This window comes from Triturus cristatus, chromosome 3_2 (genome assembly GCF_964204655.1).
Source record: "Triturus cristatus chromosome 3_2, aTriCri1.1, whole genome shotgun sequence".
NCBI lineage: Eukaryota > Metazoa > Chordata > Amphibia > Caudata > Salamandridae > Triturus > Triturus cristatus.
In genome coordinates this window covers 349,512,037-349,536,568 of record NC_140584.1, presented here as the reverse complement: position 1 = coordinate 349,536,568, position 24,532 = coordinate 349,512,037, and the positions used below count along the sequence as shown (strand labels likewise).

At 41.2% G+C, this 24,532-nt stretch overlaps 1 protein-coding gene across 2 annotated transcripts in view; it reads right to left on the bottom strand.

Annotated features, from left to right (window-relative positions):
* The window catches only part of IFNLR1 (interferon lambda receptor 1), a 349,388-nt gene that overhangs the window by 173,911 nt on the left and 150,945 nt on the right, over positions 1-24,532 (bottom strand). For both annotated transcript variants that reach the window (XM_085647854.1, XM_085647853.1), the window contains exon 4: positions 7,526-7,674. In XM_085647854.1, the coding sequence (XP_085503980.1) occupies positions 7,526-7,674 (149 nt within the window). The remainder of the gene's footprint in view (positions 1-7,525; positions 7,675-24,532) is intronic.

Genomic DNA, 24,532 nt, shown 5'->3' with positions numbered 1-24,532 from the left:
GGAGACAGCTCCTGGTGGGGTTTTTATTTCCATCTTTCTCCATCTTGATACCTTGTACCATCTACATAAATAAATATATATTCTACAAGAACCTACGTGGACCTGACCATCATTTCCACATCACTACGATTTTGGCGACGTTTTGGGCATTTCAACTTTATCTTTCTTCTACAGACATCAAATGGACTTTCTTCAACAAGGTAAACGTTTAAATTTTAAATTTCTTCAAGTGACTTCCTAGCATACTGGCAACCCAACTAAGGAACCCCACCAGTGACCATTTTACCATACTGGTCGCCCTCATCTCAACAAGCCAGTCCCTGCTGTAAATTTCTTCTACTTTTAGAGGCTAGTTAAATAAAGTCTAAGTTCCTGACTTCCAGTTTCTCTCCATCACTTCATGAATGACGTTCCTGTCATGCCACTTTTGGAGAGTGTGCCTCCAATTTCACAACGACCAGTTTTTGCATTGCTGATAAGCGTCTAAGTGATTCACTTTGCCTTATTTCAAATTTAATGCTGATGTCCTGCCAAATTTAAAGTCGGTGTCTTGCAGTTTCCATTTTACTTGCGTACCCTCAGCAACTCACTGCTTGCCATACCATATTCAACATCTTCAAATACAACAGAGATGCAGTTGGCCTGATCACCCTGTGTTAAGTAAATGTACTCCAGGAATTCCGTAGTAGATAAAGTATTTATTTAAGTTCACAGGAATAAGGCCAACACAGCATCAAGTATGAACAGCTGCTCGTAACTCCCAGTCTCCAACTGATCATTGATGACACCTGGGGATTCCATGTGTCATCAATGATGTAGACTGTGGAATACCTACACGCAACTAAGTAGTAATAATAAAAGACAGACACAACACATCTTCTCCCTTTAACTTAAAATAATGAACACTACATTTACAATAAATAATCATATCCTAAATAATGAACACTACAATAGTAAGAACTACATATACAATCATTATTAACTAAAATAAAGATCTAATACAACACACATCCTCTCTTCCTACAATGAGTAATTCATAACAACCCTAAAAACACATAAGCAAAAATTATAAGAATTAAATCATCAATTCATAACAAAATCCTTTAGGTATTCCGGTGGTTTAACCACCCTACCAAAACTATTAACAAGAGCATCATTATCTTGAAATTGAGGATTGGGTTCACAAACAGAAGATTCTTCCTGTCCCATTAACTCTGAAGAATTAGAATGGAGAGCAACACCATCAGAAATACATTCAGGGTCAACCCTATCTAGAAGATCATCATTCTCCACCCCAGCAGAAACAGAAGGAACATCAACTTGGCTTGTAACCTCAATCATACTAGAACCAGAAAGATCCTTCTCAACCTGTGCTGATCCCCAGCTACATTCCTCCTCAATATTCTCATCATCTAACCAATGAAAACTCCTCATGCAACTAGTTCCTTCTACACTCCCCTCATTAAGTGTACTTTTGCATTTTACAATCCTGGCCGTGTGCCAAATTTTACCATCAGATAATTGCACAGAATTTTTTCCAAGACTGACTACAGAAAGAGGCTTGGAGAACTTACTTAGCCCTTTCCTTACTTTAAAAGGTAATCTTACTCGTACCTGATCACCAATTTCAAAATTGATTGATTTAACTTTGTTTTTACTGTCATAATAAATTTTGTATTTCTTTTGGTGTTGTTCGACATTACCTTTAACATGTTCAGGTGACCATTCTAATAACCGTGAATGTTTCATCCAACACTGGTTATCCTTCGTGAACGGAACACGCCCTTTCATAATAGTGAACGGACTATAACCAGTGACAGTAGGAGTTATACGATACATCCAAATCATTTTCTTGACCCCTACTATCCAATCTTGGTGCTTAAGGTTCGCTAATTGAATAGATTCTTTAATCACCCGATTGAACCTTTCCACTTCACCATTTCCACTAGGATGATAGATTGACGTAACTCTGTGTTTTATGCCATTACGTTTTAAAAACTGCTCAATGATATGACTTTTAAACTGAACTCCGTTATCAGTTATAATAACTTTAGGGAGTCCTTCTCTTTGAAATAAATCATCAAGAAACTCCAGAACCGAAGAGGCATCAGCTCTATCAACCACCTTAATTTCTGTCCACTTAGAAAAATAATCAACTGCAACTAGGATGTACTTCATAGAATTCTGTAGTAGATAAAGTATTTATTTAAGTTCACAGGAATAAGGCCAACACAGCATCAAGTATGAACAGCTGCTCGTAACTCCCAGTCTCCAACTGATCATTGATGACACCTGGGGATTCCATGTGTCATCAATGATGTAGACTGTGGAATACCTACACGCAACTAAGTAGTAATAATAAAAGACAGACACAACACCCTGCTGTGGTTTTCTGGACTTTGGTAGCAAGCTGTATTCTTCATTCAGTGAGCGCAGTCCCTGTCTATTAGAAGCCAACGATTTGGGGCTGTGACGGGAATGACATGCTCCTCATTCTGTGGACTTATCGTTTTGATGTCAGCTTCGTACATAAAGGCTAAATGTTTCTTCTATCCTTCTAACAAGTGCCATTCATAAGAATTATTTTTTGGAGCCTGTTTCATGACTTTGTGTATACGCTTATATACTTCATCTGCTTGTGGTGGCAGTTTTCGTAACATTTGCGGTAATTTTTTAATAGTAACTATGGGCCTGGATTCATCATTTTCTTTTAACAGTTTAACCGCCCTCTCATTTTTGAAAAACAGCGTGCGCCATGCTTAGCGGGCGTTCTTACCTTCAAGACTCAGCTGCAACAATGCTTCCTTCAATGACGTACCTTTTTCTCTGCCTTGGATGCTGCCTCCGTGGCAGTGGAGCAACGTTTGGTGCAATTTTCTGCCTGAAGCCATCCTGCACGGCGTGCTGTACGTGCCGCCATCTTATGGCTGACAACTGCTTGCATACTGCAATCTTCCGGTAGTTTCTTCTTTTGCCAACCGTGTTTTTTCATCGGCTGTGAGGCAGTTTCATCATTACCGAAGGTACATTTTTCAGGTTCTGTCACAGTGCAAGTTCGTCAGAACAATCTTCTCCCAGGATGTGTAAGAAGGATTTGTGACTCTGCGAGTGTGTCATTTTCCGTGGCATTTTCTTCACAACAATTGCAAGTCGTTTCATCACTTTGCTTACATTTGCTGCATTGATTTCAAAATTTGGTCATGTCCCTAAATATTTCTGCCTTGTCGTTTTGTTTACAAGGATGTTTATTTTCTCTTGGCACAGTGAACATTATTCTTTTATCTGAGTAGAGTGCGTCATTTTTTGTGTTTATTTTGAAATGGCTTATTTTCATTTCTTAACAAGTTTTCTCATTCTAGTGCACACTCGGGTACTAGGTCGAGTACCGGTGTTATTAGTTCTTACTGGATTTAGTTGTGATAGTTTCTGCATTTTCATGTTAGAACTTTTTCCAGTACATCTTTTATTTCGTCATTCTGTGCTACTCATTTTAAATTCATTTCCACTTGCATTTTCGTTGTGTTCAACGTTAATGTTGATAATTTATTATCACCACCATAATGTTCTAATGGTTTCAGGTGTTCAATGTTTTATTCATTCAAATGTTTGAGCGAACCTTCAGTTTCTTTGATTCCTATTTTGTGAATGATGGTTGTACATGTTCATATTCTTTAAGAATGTAATCTCCTTGAGGGCTGATCTGATGGTGGATATGGGGCCGCCTCACCGGTGGGATCTGACGCGAACACATGATGTGTATTGCCTTGCTTGTTATGTTTTCTTTTAAAAATTGAAACCTTTTCGCTCTCCTGCTTGACAGCTATAGAAGACTACATATGTTGATTGACGAGCTGCCGAACCTCCGGGTTGTCGGCTGAATAGCTGTGTATCTGAAATATCCGAATAAAGGTTTTTAAAAAAAAAAAAAAAAAAAAAAAAAAAAGAATGTAATCTCAAGCTGTAATGTTTGGTTCTAATTTCAAAATGATTCATTTCGCAGTTCTGCTGTTCAAGTTATAATGAATTTTTTCATATTTCTGTATTTCTAATGAAAGTACGTACATGTTTTTAAGGGTAATTGCTGACGTCAGTTCTCAGTTTTTGTGCACAATACCTTTTTCTGATTTTCAGGAGCTCTATGATTTTATCCTATTCGTATGCCAGTTTTCTACTTTGCGCAAAGGTTTTACTTCATGAATTTTCCTGGCAATTGAGGTTTTATTCTAATTAAGTTCGTACTCCAGTGTTATTCCTGAGCTTCATTTATTCTTCTGTTAGGAGTATTTTTTCTTCCATTATTATAGTTGTTATTTCTGCTGTTGTTTCTGACGTTCGTTGGTTTTCATCTCCACTCCTGTATGGCCAACAGTTGTGTTGTGGATGTAACTCTCAACTTTGCGTCGTTTTCTTATTTTTGTTATCTTTTATCCTTTTTACTGTGTGATTTCCTCTTCTTTTTGTGTCATTTTTAGGGAGAAGATGTGTTCTATCTCTTTCTATCTCCTATATGTTCCATCTCGTATGTGTTCTATTACCTTCTATCTACTATATGTTCCATCTCTTATCTCCTTCTTCATGTTCTTTCTTCTTCGCTTATCCTCTATTCTTCTATTATATTAGAGTATCTTCTTTTCTGTAATTATATTTGTTTTCCCTTTTCCATCTTCCTTCCTGCCTTGTAATTTCTCTTTTTTCGTGATGTCCCTATCGTACTCTGTGTATCCTCTTTCTGATGCTATGTGTACGTTGTACATTTTAGTTGTTTTTATAAAAGGTATAAAGGGGAAGATGTGTAGTGATTGCTACTCATCCTGTATAGCTCATCCTCTGCTGTCACCATGTGGAATGTTGGTATTCATGATGACACATTAGAATGTTGGATTCCTAGCTCTGTGAATTCAGTTGGGAGCTTGGGGCTGAGCTGTGAGGAGACAGCTCCTGGTGGGGTTTTTATTTCCATCTTTCTCCATCTTGATACCTTGTACCATCTACATAAATAAATATATATTCTACAAGAACCTACGTGGATCTGACCATCATTTCCACATCACTACACCTGCACTGCTTTTCTTCCTTTTTAAAATAGACATCACCCCATCCCCAGGACCGTCATTCAATCTGGTAGCCGAAAACGCTACAAATTTGACTGCCCTAGTGTGGTTAGTCTGCCTTGTGCCCGTGGCCCTCCACGCCACCATGGCACGCATTTGCATATTATTTGATGCTTATGCTGCGTGCGGCACAGAGCATATGCATTAAATAATATGAAAATGCGTACCTGGACTCCCCAGTAGTTCCTCTCTGCAATATGCAGGAGCCCCTCCCTTCTGATATGTAATCCCTCGCTGGCTACCCCTTGCCTTGCACACGTGCAAAAGGCTCCCTAAGTGCTTCTGTTCCTAGGCAGAGTGACCTCGAGTTTTAGACCAAGACTGTGTGGGGCTTTCTCCTGTGTTGTCGAGCCATGAGGGTAGAGGGCAGCACAGGCAGAGCGGACTGGTGGTGGTGGTTATAACCTGCTAAGTTTGCATTGTCCAAACTTAGTGTGTGCCATTTCCATGCATTATGGCCTGGGTCATAGGTGCTGGAAATAGGCGTGTGGATGCTGCTGCAGCAGCCCCAAATTAATCTGGGTAGAGTTCAAATGGGGAGTGGCCAAACTAATGCTTTAACACTTTTCATCTTGTCACATTTTCTGTGCATTCAAAGATAGGTCAAATAGTAGGCTATGTTATCTGACAAAGTGCTGTTTATTCTTTCCAGGACTGTAAAGTTAGTGGCTTTTGTAAAAGGAACTATCTGTAAAGAAACTGCATACATATTTCAAAAGTATGTCATCATTTAAAGAAGTGAAGCACATTATTTTGTAATTCTAAAGTATGATGAAAACAATGATTTTATTTGGAGCAAAATTAAAAAAGACACCTTACTTGGTGATGTGCAAATTGTAGATATTTTCTGAAGCCCAATTTCCACTCATAATCGTTTGACTGGCACATAGTTTTATCAGTAAAACTGCAAGTCAGGGGCATTTTTTGTCAATTTCAATGGAAATGGGCTGTCTGTAATTGACAGAGCACTGCTACAGAATGCTTTAGTAATATGTTTGCAACAGTGGTTTCCAAAATGCTCCACTGCTTACATTACCACATCCTCGCCACCTCCGCCGGAATGAGCAAGGCTAATTTGCTATGCTTGTCCTTTGTGTGATGCTTGGATTTTTCACAATCCTAACACTTCAGTGATGCCATTGTCACTTTAGACAATTTGTTCCAAAATTGTGCTTTAAATGCACGTTTGTTTTAACCTTTTTCAAAATGGTCATGGAGTAGGGGAATCTCCTATCAAAACCTTATTTGAGAAAGGCTTCCTTGCTGAAATTCAGATTGGGTATTACATCTGGCTTTCAGCAGGGCCAGTTGAGGATGTGGGTGGAGCCAATAGAGGAAGTGGGCGGAGCCGGGGGAAGTGGGAGTGGCCTCCTACAAAAATTTGAGCACCTGGACTTAATATTTTACAAATTAAGCACTGCCCAGGGAGCGCCCAGGGGCTGTTCGGATTTGTGGGAACAATTTATGTTTAGCATCCGTGCCGTAGGTGCAACACTGAGCCGGGCCCGGGCATGTTTGGAAACTCTACAGGAATGTTCTGTGCTCCAGCCTGCTCAGAGAGCGTCAAATTCAAAACAGACTTGTGTGTGAAAACATGTCATCATTGCCTGGGCTGCGGGTGTCACGGTGTCACCCCATGTGATGGTGTCACTCGGTGCGGTTCGCACCCCCCTAGTGCCACCACTGGTTTTAGTCTTTCTCAGACACATCAGCCTGTCATGTGCACACTCGTGGGCCTTCTGTAGGGCAGGGCAGCAGCGGCCGTCTATGAAACAGAAGTGTTTTTTATTTACTTTTCCAGGCTTTTACACAAGTGACCGCATACTGTGTGAGAACGCCAGATGTACCTGCCTCTGAATAGTTGTACCATCGCGACCGCAAGGAGAATGCGTTTTATCAACCTAGGAATAACGAGAGATAAAATAACAAGCATGTGCAATGCAATAGGTCTTGCATTTACGCAAGTGTAAGCTATTGGCATTGTAAATAACAATGCCTTTCATTTATGTTTTAAAAACGAAAACAAAAATAAAAGGCATTGTTATTTGCAATAGTTGAAACTCGCGTAAATGCGAGCCCTATTGCATTGCAAATGCTTGTTGTATTTCTGCTTTGATAGAGCTGAACATATCTACAAGTACCACGAAGCAAATTACAAACGACAGGACTGGGTGAAGTGCTCGCTTCAGACAAGTGTCGACACTGCCTTGTTTATATGAAAGCGACGTTTTCTAATGCACAGATGCTTTATTGGTGCGCCAACAGTACAGCATCAAAGACTTTGCCTAAGAACCACTCTTTGACATTAGGAACAGTGGAGAATCCATTTTCTTCAGGAATAAATCAGGTGAGAAACTGCTGATGCCATCTGTACGAACACCACAACATGATTTAATTTGATTAAACTGACTTACCTTAAATCCTTTCTCAACTTCCCAAAGTATCCACTCATATTTTAGATCCAGAAAGGGTTTCGTTTCGCAGGTTGGGTGATGCACGGTGGCATGGACAATCATGTGTGTTTCTGACACGTTTACGTGTAGCTGTGGGGGTCCTAGTTCCACTGCAGAGATAAACATGTTCGGTTAAAATATTTCATTGGTTAACATCTTGTTTGTACTACAAACAGGGCAGCGGAAAGAACGCTCACAACATACTACAGGGTTTATTTAATTGCTGAGGTTTACTCTGACAGATATAAGTCAGCCATGAGTAGCAAGGCTTGCTCCAGAGAAACAAGACTGCTTAATGACTTGGGTCCTTTTGGGGCTTTTTTGGACAAGCCTGAACCGTTCAAAATATTGGGACTGAAAATCATTAAATCAGTTGGAACCATTGGTAATTGCATTCAGTCATTTTATAGCTCTTCTGCACCAGGACAGACAGGGGCCAAACATATGCAAATTAGTCTTGTATACACCCTAAAAGCTACAATCCTGGCCAAACTAGTCTGGTATTCTGAAAGAGAAGACACACAACCCAAGATATATTATGGCTTTATTGGGTCTGAGTCTCTATGACACATGGAACTACAGTTCAAATCTCTGGACTTTCTCTTGCCACACAGTGATTCATTTACACACCATATAGTAATGGTGTAGATAAGTTAAAAACAATATAATGGAATGTGTTTGGAGAATATGGCAGTGTTTTGGATTGAGTCGAGTATGTATGTCACTTTTTTAATGACTGTTTAGTGCTGCCTAGTATTGTGACTGTCGGATAGGGACAGAAGCATCAGCTAAAACCAGAAGAGTGATCAGAGTTCCAACAGAAAAGTAGTGTGAAAAGTGAGCACAGCAGAACTGACACTGGGTGAAGTCAATGAACAGAGAGTGGTAGGAGAAGTAAAAATAGTAATAGTAATAATAATATTAATTAAAAAGAATAATACTTTTCTCCTTCTCCTCCTTATTCTTATTATTAGCATAGTAGATGCCATAATCTTGAAAATCTTTGAAAAGGTGGCTGCTATAAAAATACAGATATATTTGATAATCAGGCTTTAGGTCTAACACCACAAAGACAGCAATTTGCAGTTGTGCAGATTACCAGTTGTAACACAGTAGACAATGGCCCTGAGAGATCTATCAGCAGCATACATCATTAGTGACAAATGTTAGAACTGAGAGTCTCTAGTTGGCAGAGGTATGCACCTTTGTCCAAATAGGGACCCTTGCTTCTAGTCAGGGTAGGGGGGATAATAAGTATTTGTACTCAAAGCACAGAGTACACAGTGATAACACCACAAATGGACTCCACACCAGTTTGGAAAAATAAAGTATCTTTATCTAAACTCAAAAAGACCAAAATGACAAAAATCCAACATGCAGGTAGTAAAATAACACTTAACCCCTTCAGCGCTGCGCGGATTCCTCCGCGGTGCTGAAGGGTTCGAGCGCGGGCGGGGCCATGACGGAACGGTTCCGTCATGAGCACAGCTCAACCGATGCTCATGACGGAACCGTTCCGTCATGAGCATGGAAGGGGTTAAAAACTGTTATTTCCAAAATAAAGCTTGGAGAAAACAAATATCTCCACCTGGGGCATTTGCGACGCTGTGACAGCGATGAATCCAATGTACCGCGCCAACCATGAGGTGCACGGCATCGCCATAGAGTCACATGGATCCCCAAACAAACAGTACCTTGGAAACAAAATCTATGACAATGCACGACATCGTAGGGGTGAGGCGTCGGTGCCAAGGCCAGCTCCCTGGCTGCTATGAGGGAGGCCAGGCGTTGCATCTGTAAGGAGGTGACATGTCGAATCCAGGACAGGGGAAGTCTGTTGCATCGGTGGTGAGGCATCGGTTCTGGTGACGATGCGAAGTTGGCAAGTTTGTGCAATCACCCGCGGCGGTTATCGGTGCTGCGATAACAGGATGCAGGAGCTGGCGATAATGAAGTCGGTACGAGCGCTGGCGTTGGGAATGCCGATAACTGCAAGTGTCGGCAGGTGTTGAAGGGCGTCGGAGCTGTGGTGCAGGCCAGGTGATGCGTCGTGCACTTCACAAATGGTGCCCCTGGCCTCAGTGCAGATCATGGCGGCATCGCCGATGGCGTCGGAGATTGCTTTTTGTGCTTCTTTCAAGTTGCTTCCAGCTCCCAACACCAAAACTGGAACAGGCACCTCCTGGCAGGTCAGAACTCTCAGCAAAAGAGTTCAGGGGAGCTGGGGGTGATGTCTTTGTGCCCCTGAAACTTCAGAACAGGAGGCCAGCACAGAAAGGCCCCTGGAGATTCTTCTTCAAGGAGGTTTCTCAGCAAAGTTCCAGTCTTTGTCCTTTCCTTGGCAGAAGCAGCATCTGCAGGCCAATCCCCACACAGCACACAGCAAAAATGGCAGCACTCCTCCTCACAGCTCTTCAGCTCTTCTCCTTAGCAAAGATTCCTCTTGAATCCAAAAGTGATCTAAAGTTTAGTCCACTTCTTATACCCCATTTTGTCTTTGTTCTTCTTTGTGCCAGGGTCTCTGAGCCAAGTCCAAACCAGTTCTGTCCTCACTGGTGCAGTATGGCGAAAAGGGGGCGAGACAGTATTGTGCAAGGGAGACAGGCCCTATTCAGGTACAAGGAAAACTGCAGCTAAGGTCTATTTAGATGAAGATTCAATATAACTAATATTGAAACCAAAAAGAAGATAACTAAAAATTATTTTATAAAATGTGCTTGTGGTATGTAACTCTGTTTAATTAATATTCACGAATTGACAACAGGACTGCGTACTGTGCATAAGGTAATATATAGTTCCTTAGATGCAAAAAGATTGATAATTTTTTCCTCCTTGCCAAACTGCTTTGATGTTGTGTTTCATAATTCGCCCAGGTAAAGGAGGGTGATTTGGGTGTCCCCCGACATTTTTTTGAAAAAGCATCCAAACAAGCAAAAAGAAAATCCAGCACAGCATCAAAAAATACAGGAGGTAGAGGCAAAAAGTCAGGAGAAACCACGGCGAAGATGCCTAGTCTAATAACAACCCTCTAGTTTTGTGAGATAGGGATGAATTAGCTCAAATCTTATTTGGCCAACATGGTGACCACAGAACAAGACAATCAGTTTTTATTTCAGAGTTAATAAGTGCCGTGTGAGTCCTGTGAGTAACCACTGTGTTGGCTAGTGTCCATATAGAACCAGTTCACTAATAACGTGAAGGTGGCATCTAAACTCACAAAACAACTTGGAACGAGATCAAAGTATAATCCGAACCATTGCATAAAGGGTCAGACATTATCAGTACTGCAGCCACTATGATTCGTCTCAGTAATTCATTTCTATCTGTCACCCATAATTCTGTTCTTTTGTTGGATGCAACACTATCAAAACTACGAGATGGAACATATGTTGATTGTGCTTTGTGCATTAGAATAATAAGGCAAAGATTGAAAGTACCATGGAGTTTGACAATTTCATGATTTGGAATGCAGTGGCGTATCAAAACTTGAGGGGGGCCCCTTACAAAGTACATGGAGGGAGTAACCCACACTCCGGACCCAGCCAATAGTCTCAGGCTCATCTGTACACAGTGCCAAAGAGTGCCCCCCCCGCGCTGCAGGGGCTATTGGTACTCCACTGTTACGAGCGTCTTAGACTATGGACTCTAGCAAAATCCAGAGTGTGTAGATCCAGAATCTTAACTTTTTGAGCCAGAGGTGAAAAGTATAGGTAGTGTTTACTGGATCTGCATCAAAACTTCAATGAACAAGGAAATTGTGTTTACGCATCTGCAGGCAACCAAATTCCTGTTTCTGACCGAATTGCATTGCTGGGAGTTATTGCTTATGGTTCGCTACGAATGGGCGCTTATGCAAATGCCATTGTTGCATTTTCTTTTTAATTTTTTTTATTTAATTTTATTGAAAATCAAGTATATACATAAATAATCAAAATTAATACTATTACATTGTCTTTGTAATTTTAGCAATAGTCACAATAGGATATTTTACCTTAAAGATTTCATATTTACATATTTAATAACTCTTTCCTATCCTCCTATGTTATTCAGCCATAACATCACGGGCTCCGATATCTTCATTCCCTTCATCCTTGCTTTCTGTCCTTTGCATATATATAAGGAGATTTCCTGCTGACTGATATTCAAAAGCCGGTGCAGCCATTGGTGGTATGAAGGGGGCTCACTATCTTTCCATGCAGTAGTTATTAATAGACGTGTTACTGCCAGTGTTATAAATACAGTCTCTATGTGATGTATAAAGGTTTGCCCTACCATCATATCCTAGTAGCATCATAGCTGAGGTGATATTTATTTCTTTATTCATTGTCTGTAACCAGAGATCCTCTATATCTCTTTTTAAAGATGCCAATTTCGTACAAGAAAAGCACATATGGATCATATCCACTTGTCCTTTTTGACATCTCGGACATTCATCCGAATCCCTCTTCCCCAATCCAAAAAGTTTAGCTGGTGTATAGTACAAATTATAGAGGGGTTTATAATGCTGAGCTTTAAGGTTGGCTGACAGAAAGGTCTTTATCCCTAATTCAAGTGCCATGTCCAAATCAATCTCCGCATCGCCCATTTTTTCCACCGATTTTGATTCAGTTTTATCCATATCATCTGGGAGAGTCTTTAATAATTCCTGATAGTAATCTCTAATCCTATTATCCTGGCATTTCATAATTCCCAGTATTGGAATTTCTTCCAAATTAATAGAACCCTCGGGAAGGCTTCTTACACAGCTCTGTATCTGCATGTACTTCAGGTACGAGTTGCTATTAAGGCCAAACCTCTGACCAAGTTCAGGAAATGTTGAATATTTACTGTTGTGGAATAGATCTGCCACACACTCTATCCCCGCCCGTTCCCAGTATCTAGCCATACCATCATATAATACTTGCGGCAACAGATCCGAATGCCATAATAAGGTAAATGTAATATATCTAGAGATGTTAAAAAATGTATTTACCTTTGTCCATACTTTCCATGCCCCTTTAATACACTTAAAGCGTGTTTTTTCATGATAACTTGGTTCCAGTTGTCTTAATAAGAGCCCTTCTGCATCTTTACCGATAGCCAGCTGATAGATTGTGGGTAAGCTCAGGACCGCATCTCTACTTTGGTCTGGAAACAGTAAGATATCCATCTGATAGAGGGCAGTATCCCAGAAGTACAATAAAATATTGGGAGCTCCCCACCCACCGCGCTCTCTTGGTAATGTCAGACATTGCAATGCACGGCGTGTCTTCTGATAACCCCAAATAAAATTGGTAAACAGGGCATTGATTTTATTTATTTTAGTTTCTGCTAGTTTCAGTGGTATTGCTCGGAGTAGATATAATAGCTTTGGGAATATTTTCCTTTTTATTCCATTAATTCTGCCTATTATTGTGAGATGTAATTTGTCCAGCCGCTTAAGTTCCCCATTTATTTTCCCCATAATCGGCTCAATATTTACCGCCCAAAGGCTGTCCATGTTCGATGTTATATTAATTCCTAAATAAGTAGCCATCTCACATTTGCGTGTATCTTGTACCTGGCACTGAGAAGAACATATAATTTGAGTTTTACTTTTGTTTAACAGATATCTAGATTTCCTACCAAACTCTTCTGCCATACTTTCTATTTCCCTAATTGCCATCTGTGGATCTGGTGTAACTATTGCTGTGTTGTCCGCGTATGCAAAAATCTTGGTTTCTTAGCCTTCAGTGATTACGGGTTTGATTACTTGGGGCCATATTATCAACAAACGCGTTAAAATTATCGCCGCTTTAGCGGCAGAAAACTGCTGCTAAAGCGGCGATAATGGGCTTGATAATATGCCGCAGAGAATTCCCATAGAAGCCCATGTTCTGGTGTTAACATGGGCTTCTATGGGAATTCTCCGCGGCATATTATCAAGCCCATTATCGCCGCTTGTTTTCTGCCGCTAAAGCGGCGATAATTTTAACGCAGTGCTTGATAATATGCCCCTTGGTTATTTAGGATTTGGTTAATAAACGGGTCGAGATGCATGTTCAACCAATTATATCAGGCTCTGGTCCCATATTTGGCATTCCTGATAGATGATAGTAGGACCACTACTGTTATGCGACTGAAAATTGATTCCTGCAGTGCTCTACTAATATGGACTTCTGGAATAAATCTTTGTAAATGTAAACATTTGCAAAATAACACAGCGGTGCAGCAGCATTCATTTACGAAAAAAGCATGTCTCACTAGTCATGAGACATTTGAGTTGGCACACAGTTATGAACAGGTTAATTTTAATCGTTATCACAATTTCTAAAGCGTCTTAATAAACACTCTCTAGATGGGGGAGCGGTTTCCCTAGTCCAAGATGGGATTACAGGATACCATGTCCCTTATGCTGTATAACAACGAGTGGGTACCATTCTGTTTGAAATAAAAGTGAAGACTACCTTAAAAGGCAGGTTCAATTGAGGTTCTTAAAAAAAGAAGCTTAAAGAAACCAACAAAGAAGCATAAAAATTTGAAGAAATTTGAACACAGAATAGGATAAATAAATTACAAAAAGACATCAAAACATTTTCTCACAAGGTTTACTCCTTTGCACAGGGCGACTATGCTGCTAAATCATAAGAACAGACTTAAAAAAGGGGGATTCTCATCAGGGCAGCTGGACAGTAAATTCGGATTCAGCTTTGGAGAAGCCAAGATGGCTGCCTGAGCGGACGTACCATTCCACAGCCCTGACTAATTGAAGGTGTTGAGACCCCTCTTGGTCCCATATACAGCAATCGTGTGCAATCTGTGAGCGGGTGTGCAGCCCCAACATCGGGGACTGCTTGGGTAGGGCACGGTACCTGCTCTCAATGGGCTGCAGCTTGGCGGCAGACTGAAAGCAGTGTGGCTGTATGGGCTGACAAACAGTGACCGGGGAGGCAGTGGCCGAGAAAGATTGGCCAGAATATCTCAGAGCATGGCTCCAGGTGAGGTGAGAAATCTGTACTGAGATACGCTGCGCCCCCATCTACTCTCGATATTAAAAACTTGATTCTAGAGGGCAACAAGGCAATCATAGAAAATATTGATGGGGTGGCCATTACAGTGCCATTAATGCAACAAGATATGGACAAGATGAAGTAACGGGTGAAAGTTCTGAGCACCAGGGCAGTTGGGACAGATGAGATCCTGGGGCCATACCAGTCAACTGGTTGACCAAGAGCAACGTCTACAGATGCAGGAGGCCAAGTTAGCAGATTTAGAGGATAGGTCACAACACAATAGTGTGCACATAAAGAGATTCCCAGAAGGGATAGAAACCGCACCTGTGGAACAATTCTTGGAATCATGGCTGCCTGCTGTCCTGCTTGAACTGGAAGTGAGGGGGGCCTGTAGGTGGACAGAGCCCATAGAACCCAGGATGGCAAACCAAAATCAGGCATGCCGCTTCATTTGCTAATTGCTAGGATGCTGAGATATAAAGACAAAATGAGCATACTGGCAGTGGCCTTCAACAGGGTGCTGTAGAATTTAATAGAAACAGGATTTCCTTCTTCCCCGACTATGGTGTGGGGACCCAAGAGCGATGTAAATCATTCATGGAGGTAAAAAGGAAACTTTGAGAATGCAGACTGGCATATGCGCTGCTGCCTCCAGCACATCTCCAAGTGGATTGCAAGGGAAGAGACATTTTTTTGACCATGCTGAGAACACTATGCAGTTCGTTGAGAGCCATTGAACGGAGTGATGGAGGAGGGCATGTACCTATGGACACAGTTTTATGGTTGAATAGGTGGGAGGGCATTGACGAAAATGAGTGTTAACTGAGGGGGTGGCATCAGGCTTACAGAGGGTGGTGTATAGGTTCATCAGAGCTCACCAGTGTGTAAGAGGATACTGATGGTTTAACTCGTGAGACACCCTGTTAATAGGGACTGTTGAATGGGTCTATGTTGACTGTTTTATGCGGGTTTTGGGTCGACATCTTCTGTGCAACTTGTGGAGCCAAGGTTGGGGCTGGCTACATGGGTGGGGGGTTGGGTCGGGCACAGCACAGATTTAGGTTTTCGAGGGGAGGCATTCATGCTACCAGCAATGCAGAAATCCATTGGCACTGCAGGGCACCAGGCAGGGGTGAAGCACATGGAGGTGAAAGTGTTATCCTGGAATGAAAGAGAATACAGAACCTCATTCAGCAACAGAGAATATGGTTCTATGTGTGAAAACAACAGGAGTGAATAGTAATGCTGCAGGAAATACATCTGTTGCTCCAGGAGCATGAGAAGATATGAGCTAAGTGGGGTAGCAAATTATTATACACTAGTTTCACTTCCTCAATGAGTTGGGCACTTTTATGGGTGGACGCAAGCATACCTCTCAAGGTGGAAGCGGAATCGAAGGTGGCTGTTGGCTAATATATATTTGAGTGGTAGGGGAAATAGAAGGTAAATCCATGGTTATAATGAACACTTATGCACCCAACATAGATACACCGGATTCTTTTTTTTGAGTGGTAAGCATATTGGCACTATGCGCACATTATGACATCATCTGGATGGGAGACTGTAACTGTGTGCTAGATAGGGATTTGGCTAGCTCGAAGCTTACCACCCATCCACTGGGAAGGTCCTCTAGGGCAGTACTTCAAGGTATAGACTCGCTGAATTTATTGGAACAATGGAGGGCAGGCATGGGCAGACACCAGGCTATTCTTTTTATTCCCCACTACATGGGATATTCTATAGAATCAATTACATGTTCATACACCCAGAACATGCCGCACATTTTGGTTCGGTCCAGTATCTGGACTGGACTCAGTCAGACCACACTCCACTCATGGCAGAGAGGCAGGGCCAGACCTATATGACTCCAGTGCCGCAGTGGCCCTTTCAATCCAGGTTTTCCGTTTAGGGAGGACATCAGAGAGGCAATACAGGAGTACTTTACTGTCAACGCAGGGTTCGGTCCAATCCACTGGAGAGGTATGGGAAGCCTTTAAGTTGACTATATGGAGGAAATATATGGCCACAACATGAGGGGTAAAGAGATAACTAAGGCACATGGTCACACACCTGGAACAACAGATAGGGGACATAGACAGGCAAGTTCCACATACAGATGCAGTCTGGGAAGTGCCACCCTGGTTACGGGACGAGCTGGATGAGGCCTGGGATACCTTAAAGAAAAATTATTAATGAACATATACAGAAATACGGCGATGGACTGAGCGGCGGAACCCACACCTCCGCACGGTCACCTGGTGCTGGCTCCTCCCCCTTCCTCCTTCTTCGGCTCGGACGATCGAGGCGGCTGGCAGCTGGCGTTTCTCGACGGGAAACGCTGTGCGGGGAGTTTTGAAATTCTCCCGGTTTCTCCCTGACCTTCGTACCCATCTACTGGTTGTACCTCCGATGGAACAGAACTGGGGAAAAAAAAACGTAATCTGGAAGGCAATGCTGCGGCTCCGTATCTGAAAGTGCCTGCGCCTGCTTGAAAATTCTTATTCTTGGAACACTTAGAGGGAACGGCAGCAGGTGAGCAAGTTGTAGTCGATTGCTCAGGCGCTTAGGAATTGGATCAGTATATGGACTGGGGGAAAGCACAGAGTGAAGGAGGGGAAGAGACGGGACTAGGCGAGGTGAAAAGGAGGAGGAAGGACAGAGGGGAAAGAGTATTCTCTGTGGTTTTTTTCTGATGATCCTTGTTTGAACCATGGGCAAACTTTTTAATGCGCGTGTTCTCACTAAGGCAAAAACTCGTCGTCAGCTGCCCTCTGAGATTAAGAATTCAAACAAGGCAACTGATAAGGAGCCTGGTAAAGAGCCTCAAGAAAGTTCAGATGAATTAGAAGGACCTTCCACGGCCCCAATAGGGCAACTTAGTACAGCGAATTTAGTCCAGAATGGAACAAGAGAGCTCAGCACCAGTTTGGTCGCTTTTCAGTCTGCCGAGCCATCTAAATCACTGTCTTTCATTCAGCATGACTCTGATAAGGTAGCTAAAAGCGACATTAAATCGACCGAGGCCTTGAAAGATGGTAAGCAGTTTCCTCTATTTCAGAAAAAATCTAGTATGGTAACTAATAGTCTTCCTCACTCAGAGGGTGCTCAAACCACAATCCTTTCAGCAGATATCCACCCCTCAGAGAAGACGTCAAAGCCGGAGTCTGAATCTCTACCTAATTCCATTTTAATACCACCTCGATTTCTGTATCAAGATGAGCATTCACCTCGGCTGCTTGTTCAAAAGCAAAACGATCCAATATTGATATCCGAAGCACAGTTTGAAGATACTACTCGATTTAACCCATTGACTGCTTTGGAATCTAATAGTGTTCTAACGAAATCAATAAAGCCACCTTCAGTATCATCAATTTTGGATACTCCAACTTTAAAGGCGGATGAACCTCTTAGCCCTCTCCTAGATATGAATACGGAGTCAACAGGTGAAATTCAGATGTCAGTCAAAGACATGCTGAATCTAATTCTGGATGAAGTTCGGGAAATTAAAAAATACCAAAAGGCTGAATTAGCCGCTGTACATCAGCGACTGGAGAAGATAGAGGACTTAATTTCAAGCTTTCCAGTTCGCTTTCAGGAAGCCGAAGCACGAATCTCGACCTTGGAGGATCAAATGACGGTAGCCCAAAAAGAAGTTAAAATACTTAATAAAGACAGACGAGCCTTGGAATTAAAACTCGATGAGTTGGAAAATTTCACAAGAAGATCAAATTTGCGTATCGTAGGGGTTCCGGAGGGGCTTGAAGGCTCCGATACAGTACGATGGGTATCCTCCTTTTTGAAACAGAAAGTGCTACCGGAACATGAGGGGGATTTCACAATTACTAGAGCACATCGTGTGCCTGCCCAGCCGTTCCCCCATTCTGTTCTACCTCGTACAATCCTGTTAAATTTTTCAGACTATCGGATAAAGGAAGCCGTTCTGTCTAAGGCTTATCAATTAAGACAATTTGCTGTAAATGAGATGATTAAATGCCGGATTTTTCCGCCGCACGGAGAAGGAAGGAGTTTGTGAAAATGCTTCATCTGTTTAAAGCTAATGGTGCCCAGGCCATGATCGCTCAACAATCTAAACTTAGAGTTTTGGCACTGGGCAAGCAGTATATGTTGTCAGATCTGGATGAAGCACAAGATTTATTGAAGGAAATTACTCAGGGGTTCAAGGGTGAAAAGTGACGGTTGTAAAGATAAATATTCTTCCTTGCCCTGGGTTTTTTTTTTTTTTTTTTTATCTATTTTTTTTTTTTTTCCTGTTATTTTTTGGGGGAGGAGCAGTCCAGGACCTAAGGGGTGTAACACCAGGACACCCAAGGTTTAGGGGTTAGATCTGGGGCCAGTGTGCGAAGGGGAAATAAGGCCGCAGGTGAGGGGGGGGTCATGTGAATGGGGAAGGGGGGATGAGTTGAAGGGGATGCACGGGTGGGGGAGTAGAATGGGTAAAGTAAAAATAATGAAGTCTTTAGTGCTATGTTTATTATTAGCTATTCTATGCCTGATAGGTGATTCTTTGTTTACAAAAGATAAAATGAGAGATTCCTCCAGAAAATATGTAATCTATCTAAATACTGAGTAGCGACTGTTTGAAAATTATTTCTTTCAATGTGAACGGCTTAAATAACAAAAAGAAACTACGGGCCATAGAGCTGTGGATTAAGTCGGAAAATCCCTCGGTAATATTGCTGCAGGAGACTCATATCCCAAATGTAAAATTGGATCAATTCTCTATGTTTAAAAAATGGGCCTCATATCGTGGTTTCTCCTCATTCTCAGAAGCTCAGCGAGGGGTTGCCATATTTCTGAATAAGAATATTTATCCTGAGATCATACAAACAAATGAGGATGGCTCAGGACGTTGGTGCTGGGCCTCCTGTAGAATAAAAAACAGATTGAGACCTATTACATTTGTCAGTTTATACGCTCCGGTAGACGATTGCTCCTCAGTTTATGAGGATCTATTTCAATCTTTACTGATGGTGGTAGGAGATATCATTATTGGAGGAGATTTTAATCTAATTATGAACTTAAGGCTGGATAAGACCACGCAATCTAGGAAACAATTTAAACCTAAATCATTGAAAGTTATTCTTAATTATAAAAAAACTTTAGACCTTTGTGATCCATGGCGCACTCAATACCCGTTAAAAAAAGAATACACACGCTGGTCAGGCAGGTTTAAGTCTTTTTCGCGGATTGACTTTTTTCTAGCCTCCAGACAGCTTAATATGTTGAATCAAAGGCCTATCCATAATGGGTTCTCAGATCATGCAATGTTGGTTATTAACTTTGCTTTGGATCCAAACTTAAAGACTCCCAAGCGTTGGGTATTCAACAAAACATACTAGAATGATGAAATGTGGGTAACGTCTTTGAAAACAGAGATCAATGATTTTGTATCTCGTAATGCCAATTCGGCCCAGATTAATATTATCTGGGATGCTATGAAAGCCTTTATTCGCGGTATAATTATAAGTAAAGATGCAGCAGTATTTAAAGCAATTAAAAGTAAAAAAGAGGCGTTGGAACAAAGAATACAAGCTTTAAATGAATTAAGACAGGCGAACTCATCCAATACGATCTCACATCAATTAGATGAAGCCAAAAGGGCATTAAGTGCATATTATTATGCTCAAAGCGAGGAGATTTTTCGCAGACATTCTCAAAAAATATACGAAGAAAGTAATTTTACAGGGAAGTTTCTAGCTTGGCAGGTGAGAGAACAAGCAGCGGCCAATTTGATTAGACGACTAAGATGCCCAGCGACTCAAATAGATACATTAGACTCGATTGGGGTAGGGAAGATAATGCTCGCTCATTATAATAAAATCTATAGTCAGCAACATAATATTGATCAAATAAAACTATCGGATTTTTTAGAAAATTGTGCATTGCCCTGCCTTTCTCAAACTGATCAGGAAGCATTGTTATGTCCTTTCTCATTGGAAGAGGTAGAATTGGTGGTTAAAAATCTACCAAATGGGAAGGCTTCTGGCCCAGACGGATTGTCAGCTGAATTTTTTAAAATGTTTTTTTGCACTTTTTCAAATATTTTTTTGTTATTATTAAATTCGATGTTGGAAGGAGGCCCGATCCCGGACTCTTTTAGAGAAGGAACGGTGGTGAGTTTTCTGAAGAAGGGGAAGGATGCTAAAGATCCAAATTCGTACCGACCAATTACTTTACTAAACACAGATTATAAAATCGTTACTAAATTAATATCAATGCGCCTGAATCAAATCTCAACAGAATTGATCCACCCGGATCAGAACGGTTTTATTCCAGGAAGGCAACTGTTTACAAACACACATTATTTAGTTGATGCCTTAGATTATTTTGAGACACGAGGGATCCCAGCATTGATTTTGTTATTAGATGCAGAAAAAGCTTTTGATTTGGTGGTTTGGGAGACACTTTTTATTATTTTAACGCACTTTGGTATTCCCCATAAAATTGTAAATTTAATTCGAAATCTGTATACTATGGCCAAAGCAAATATTATTATAAATACGGTAATGGTCGGCACTGTTTTTGTTAAGAGAGGTACGAGACAGGGATGTCCCTTATCCCCAGTCTTGTTTGCGTTCTTTATTGAGCCCCTTGCGGCTGCAATAAGGAACTGTGTTAATATTTCTCCCCCAATTCCTTCAATGAGTAAGATCAAACTTTATGCGGATGATATTATGTTATTAATTAAACCTGAGCTTCATTCGCAAGTTAAGATGCTTCAGATCTTCGAAGAGTTCGAAGCCTTAGGGGGTTACCGGATCAATAAAAAGAAAACAGAGATCATGATCTGTGGGAATAGAGATCCAGAAATACATCCCGATCTAAAGTGTTGCATTAATACTAAACCCAAAAGATATCTCGGGGTCTATTTCTCACAGTCAGTTAAGGATTTATATATGCTTAACTTTGATCCCCTTCTTCTAAAGATCCGCTTAATGTTTACACGTTGGAATTCCTTGCCATTATCAATCCTGGGTCGGGTTGCCCTGATAAAAATGTCTATTCTTCCGTTATTTCATTTTCTGTTTTCTACTATTCCTTGTTTTTTATCAGGAACGTATTTTTCCAAGATTGAATCTATGTTCTCTGCATTCGTATGGGCAAAGAAGCCTCCTCGTATAGCAATTAATACTCTCTATGCGGATTTAGATCAAGGAGGACTTTCTCTGCCAAATATTAGAGATTATTATAATGCTTATTTTATACAGTATTTGTCGAGATTTAGGAATCAAACTCAAGGTCAAAACTTGTTTATTAATTGTTTCTTCGACTTAATTTGTTTTGAAAATGAGCTACCCCCCCCCCCCCCCGCAGATTTTTAAATCTCCCAAATTAGTTCGCTATAAGATTCTTTTATGGTTTCTTAAAAAACGTACTGCTATGTTCAATAGATATTCACTCCCACTATTTAATGTAACAACTCCACTGTCCAGTATTTTTCCACTGATGGGTATTAAAGGTGGATCTGATATAGCGGACAATTGGGCCAGAGTAGGATTTAGTAAAGTAACTGATTTTTTAAAAAATGGAGGCTGGATAACTCCTAGAGAGATGGCAAGTCTTGTTCAGACAAATTTTTTGTTGGTTTTGTCATATAATACTATTTTTAAATTTTTGGGACAACTTGATATTGAACAGCTTAATCAACCAACGCAATTGGTTAAAGATCTCCTTATAAATGAGTGTATAAAGAGACCAGGGGAATGGAAACGTTGTTTAGCATATAGTAGGGAAATGGATTTAAGTCAAAAAGTAATTAAAAAATGGAAGGAACAAGAAAACCATGTACTATCTATGAATACTTGGAAGACTATTAACCATTTTAACTTTAATATACTTCGGGGAGCTAATTGGCGTAGAATGTTATTTTTGGGGAAATGGTTATTATATCGTACTCCTGCTGCTATTTCCAAAATGTATTCAAATTATCCTTCAAACTGTTTTAGATGTATACAACACACATCCGCCAACTGGTCTCATGTAATGGCTCATTGTACCAATATAAGGGAATTTTGGGACGATATTTTTGTGTTTTGCCAGATTTATTTTAAAATTACGCTCCCGTTTAATGAAAAACTGATACTATATGGTTTTGATCCAGATCTTAAAATATCCGCCCAATTGGCTAAACTACTGTATATAGCAACGGCAGTTGCAAGATCTTTACTACTGCAAAACTGGCGGTCAAAACAGATTCCAAGTAAATTAGAGTGGATGCAGAAAATGAGGAGAGTAAGAAAGAGTGAACAAATTTATGCTCTGCGGGTGGGAGGAGGGAGAAAATTTGATAAAATTTGGGGTTCTTTTTTTGATTCGGACTGATGGTTATTTAGTGGATGATGTTAAACTTTATCATTTGAGAATCCTTTATGCTGAATCTGTTTTTTATGGTGTTTGATCCTGTGTATGTTTGACCAGCAGTCTTTATTGTCACTAAAGTACTTCAATAAAAAAAAAAAAAAAAAAAAAGAACATATACAGAAACACAGAATGAGCAGGTCGATACATCTGCACCGATTGCTGGTGTGGCTGGTTAACAGAGACAAGGGGGGAATGCTGTTGCGTCCCTTTGGGAGCAGACTGGGGTGACCCTGGCGGCATAAGATGAAATTCTTGGCCATTTTGCAGAGTTTATGCAGCACTATATGCATCACAGGGTCAGGGCGATGAGGCAGGAATAGCCACAATACTTGATAAGCGCAACTAACCACGGTGGATGATGAAACAAGGGCCCAACTGAATGCACCAATAGACGAGTCAGACATTAGGTGGGCTATCAAATGTATGAACACGGGGAAGGCACCAAGTAATGATGAACTAGAAGTTGAATTCTGCCAAACATATGTAGATCTCATGCGTGCACCCTTAGTGGCCATTTATAAGCAGGTGTTTTAGTAGGGGGTGTTGCCGCCATCATTGAGGGAGGCACATGTAGTTGCCCTACCTAAGCCAGGGAGGGATCCCACTGATTGTGAATCATATCGGCTATTATCGATGATCATTGCTGATGCACAGATGCTGGGGAGGATACTGGCCCAGTGAGCGATTGGTGAAGGTGGCAGAGGAAATCATACACAAAGACCAGGTGGGATTTGTGGGTGGCTGCATGACATCCACTAATATACGAAAAGCATTTCTAATTCATAGAACAGGTCGCGAAAGTGGAGGAACCTGCCGCTCTGGCCAGTTTGGATGCTCATAAGGCCTTTGATATTGTTAATTAGATGTTTATGGACAAGACGCTGCGACATTATGATTTTTGGGAGGACTACCTGAAGTGGGGTAACTTACTCTATACTGATAGTAGGATGAAAGTGACAGTGGGTCAAAGAATCTCTGACAGATCGCCAAATGAGAGGGGGACCCAGCAGAGGTGCCATCTCTCCCGATGATTTTCACCCTGGTTATAGAACCGCTGGCACAGAAAATACGTAATATAACACAAGGAAGATAGCATATTGATGGGGAGCAGACAAGAGGTCATCTCAATATATGCTGATGACATCTTACTAACCATGAGGAACCCGGTAGCTACAATAGCTGTGGTGGGGGCACACTCTGGGTTTCCATTTAATGCTTACAAATCTGTGCTGTATCCCATATCAGCAGCTTGTGTTCGATGTGAGGCTCTGCCCACTATACGTTTACAAACCCCCCTGGGTTAAGAAGCTGGGGGTGTACTTGACCTCAGATGTGACTGAAACCTATGACTCTAATGTGGGCACCCTATTGGAGAGCCTGGAACAGTGTGCGCAAGTGGTTGCAATTCCCAATGTCTCTGATGGGGCCCATAGCTATCAGTAAGATGATCATGCTGCTAGAGTCCTGTATGTGCTATAACACATGCCGAAGCATATACCAGAACCCTGCTTACCCAAGCTGAACAAATTGCTCAAGTTGATGTGCTAGAGACAAGGAAGGACACAAATTAACTTTAAGGTCCTGAAACAACCACGGAATGGAAGAGGGATACAGG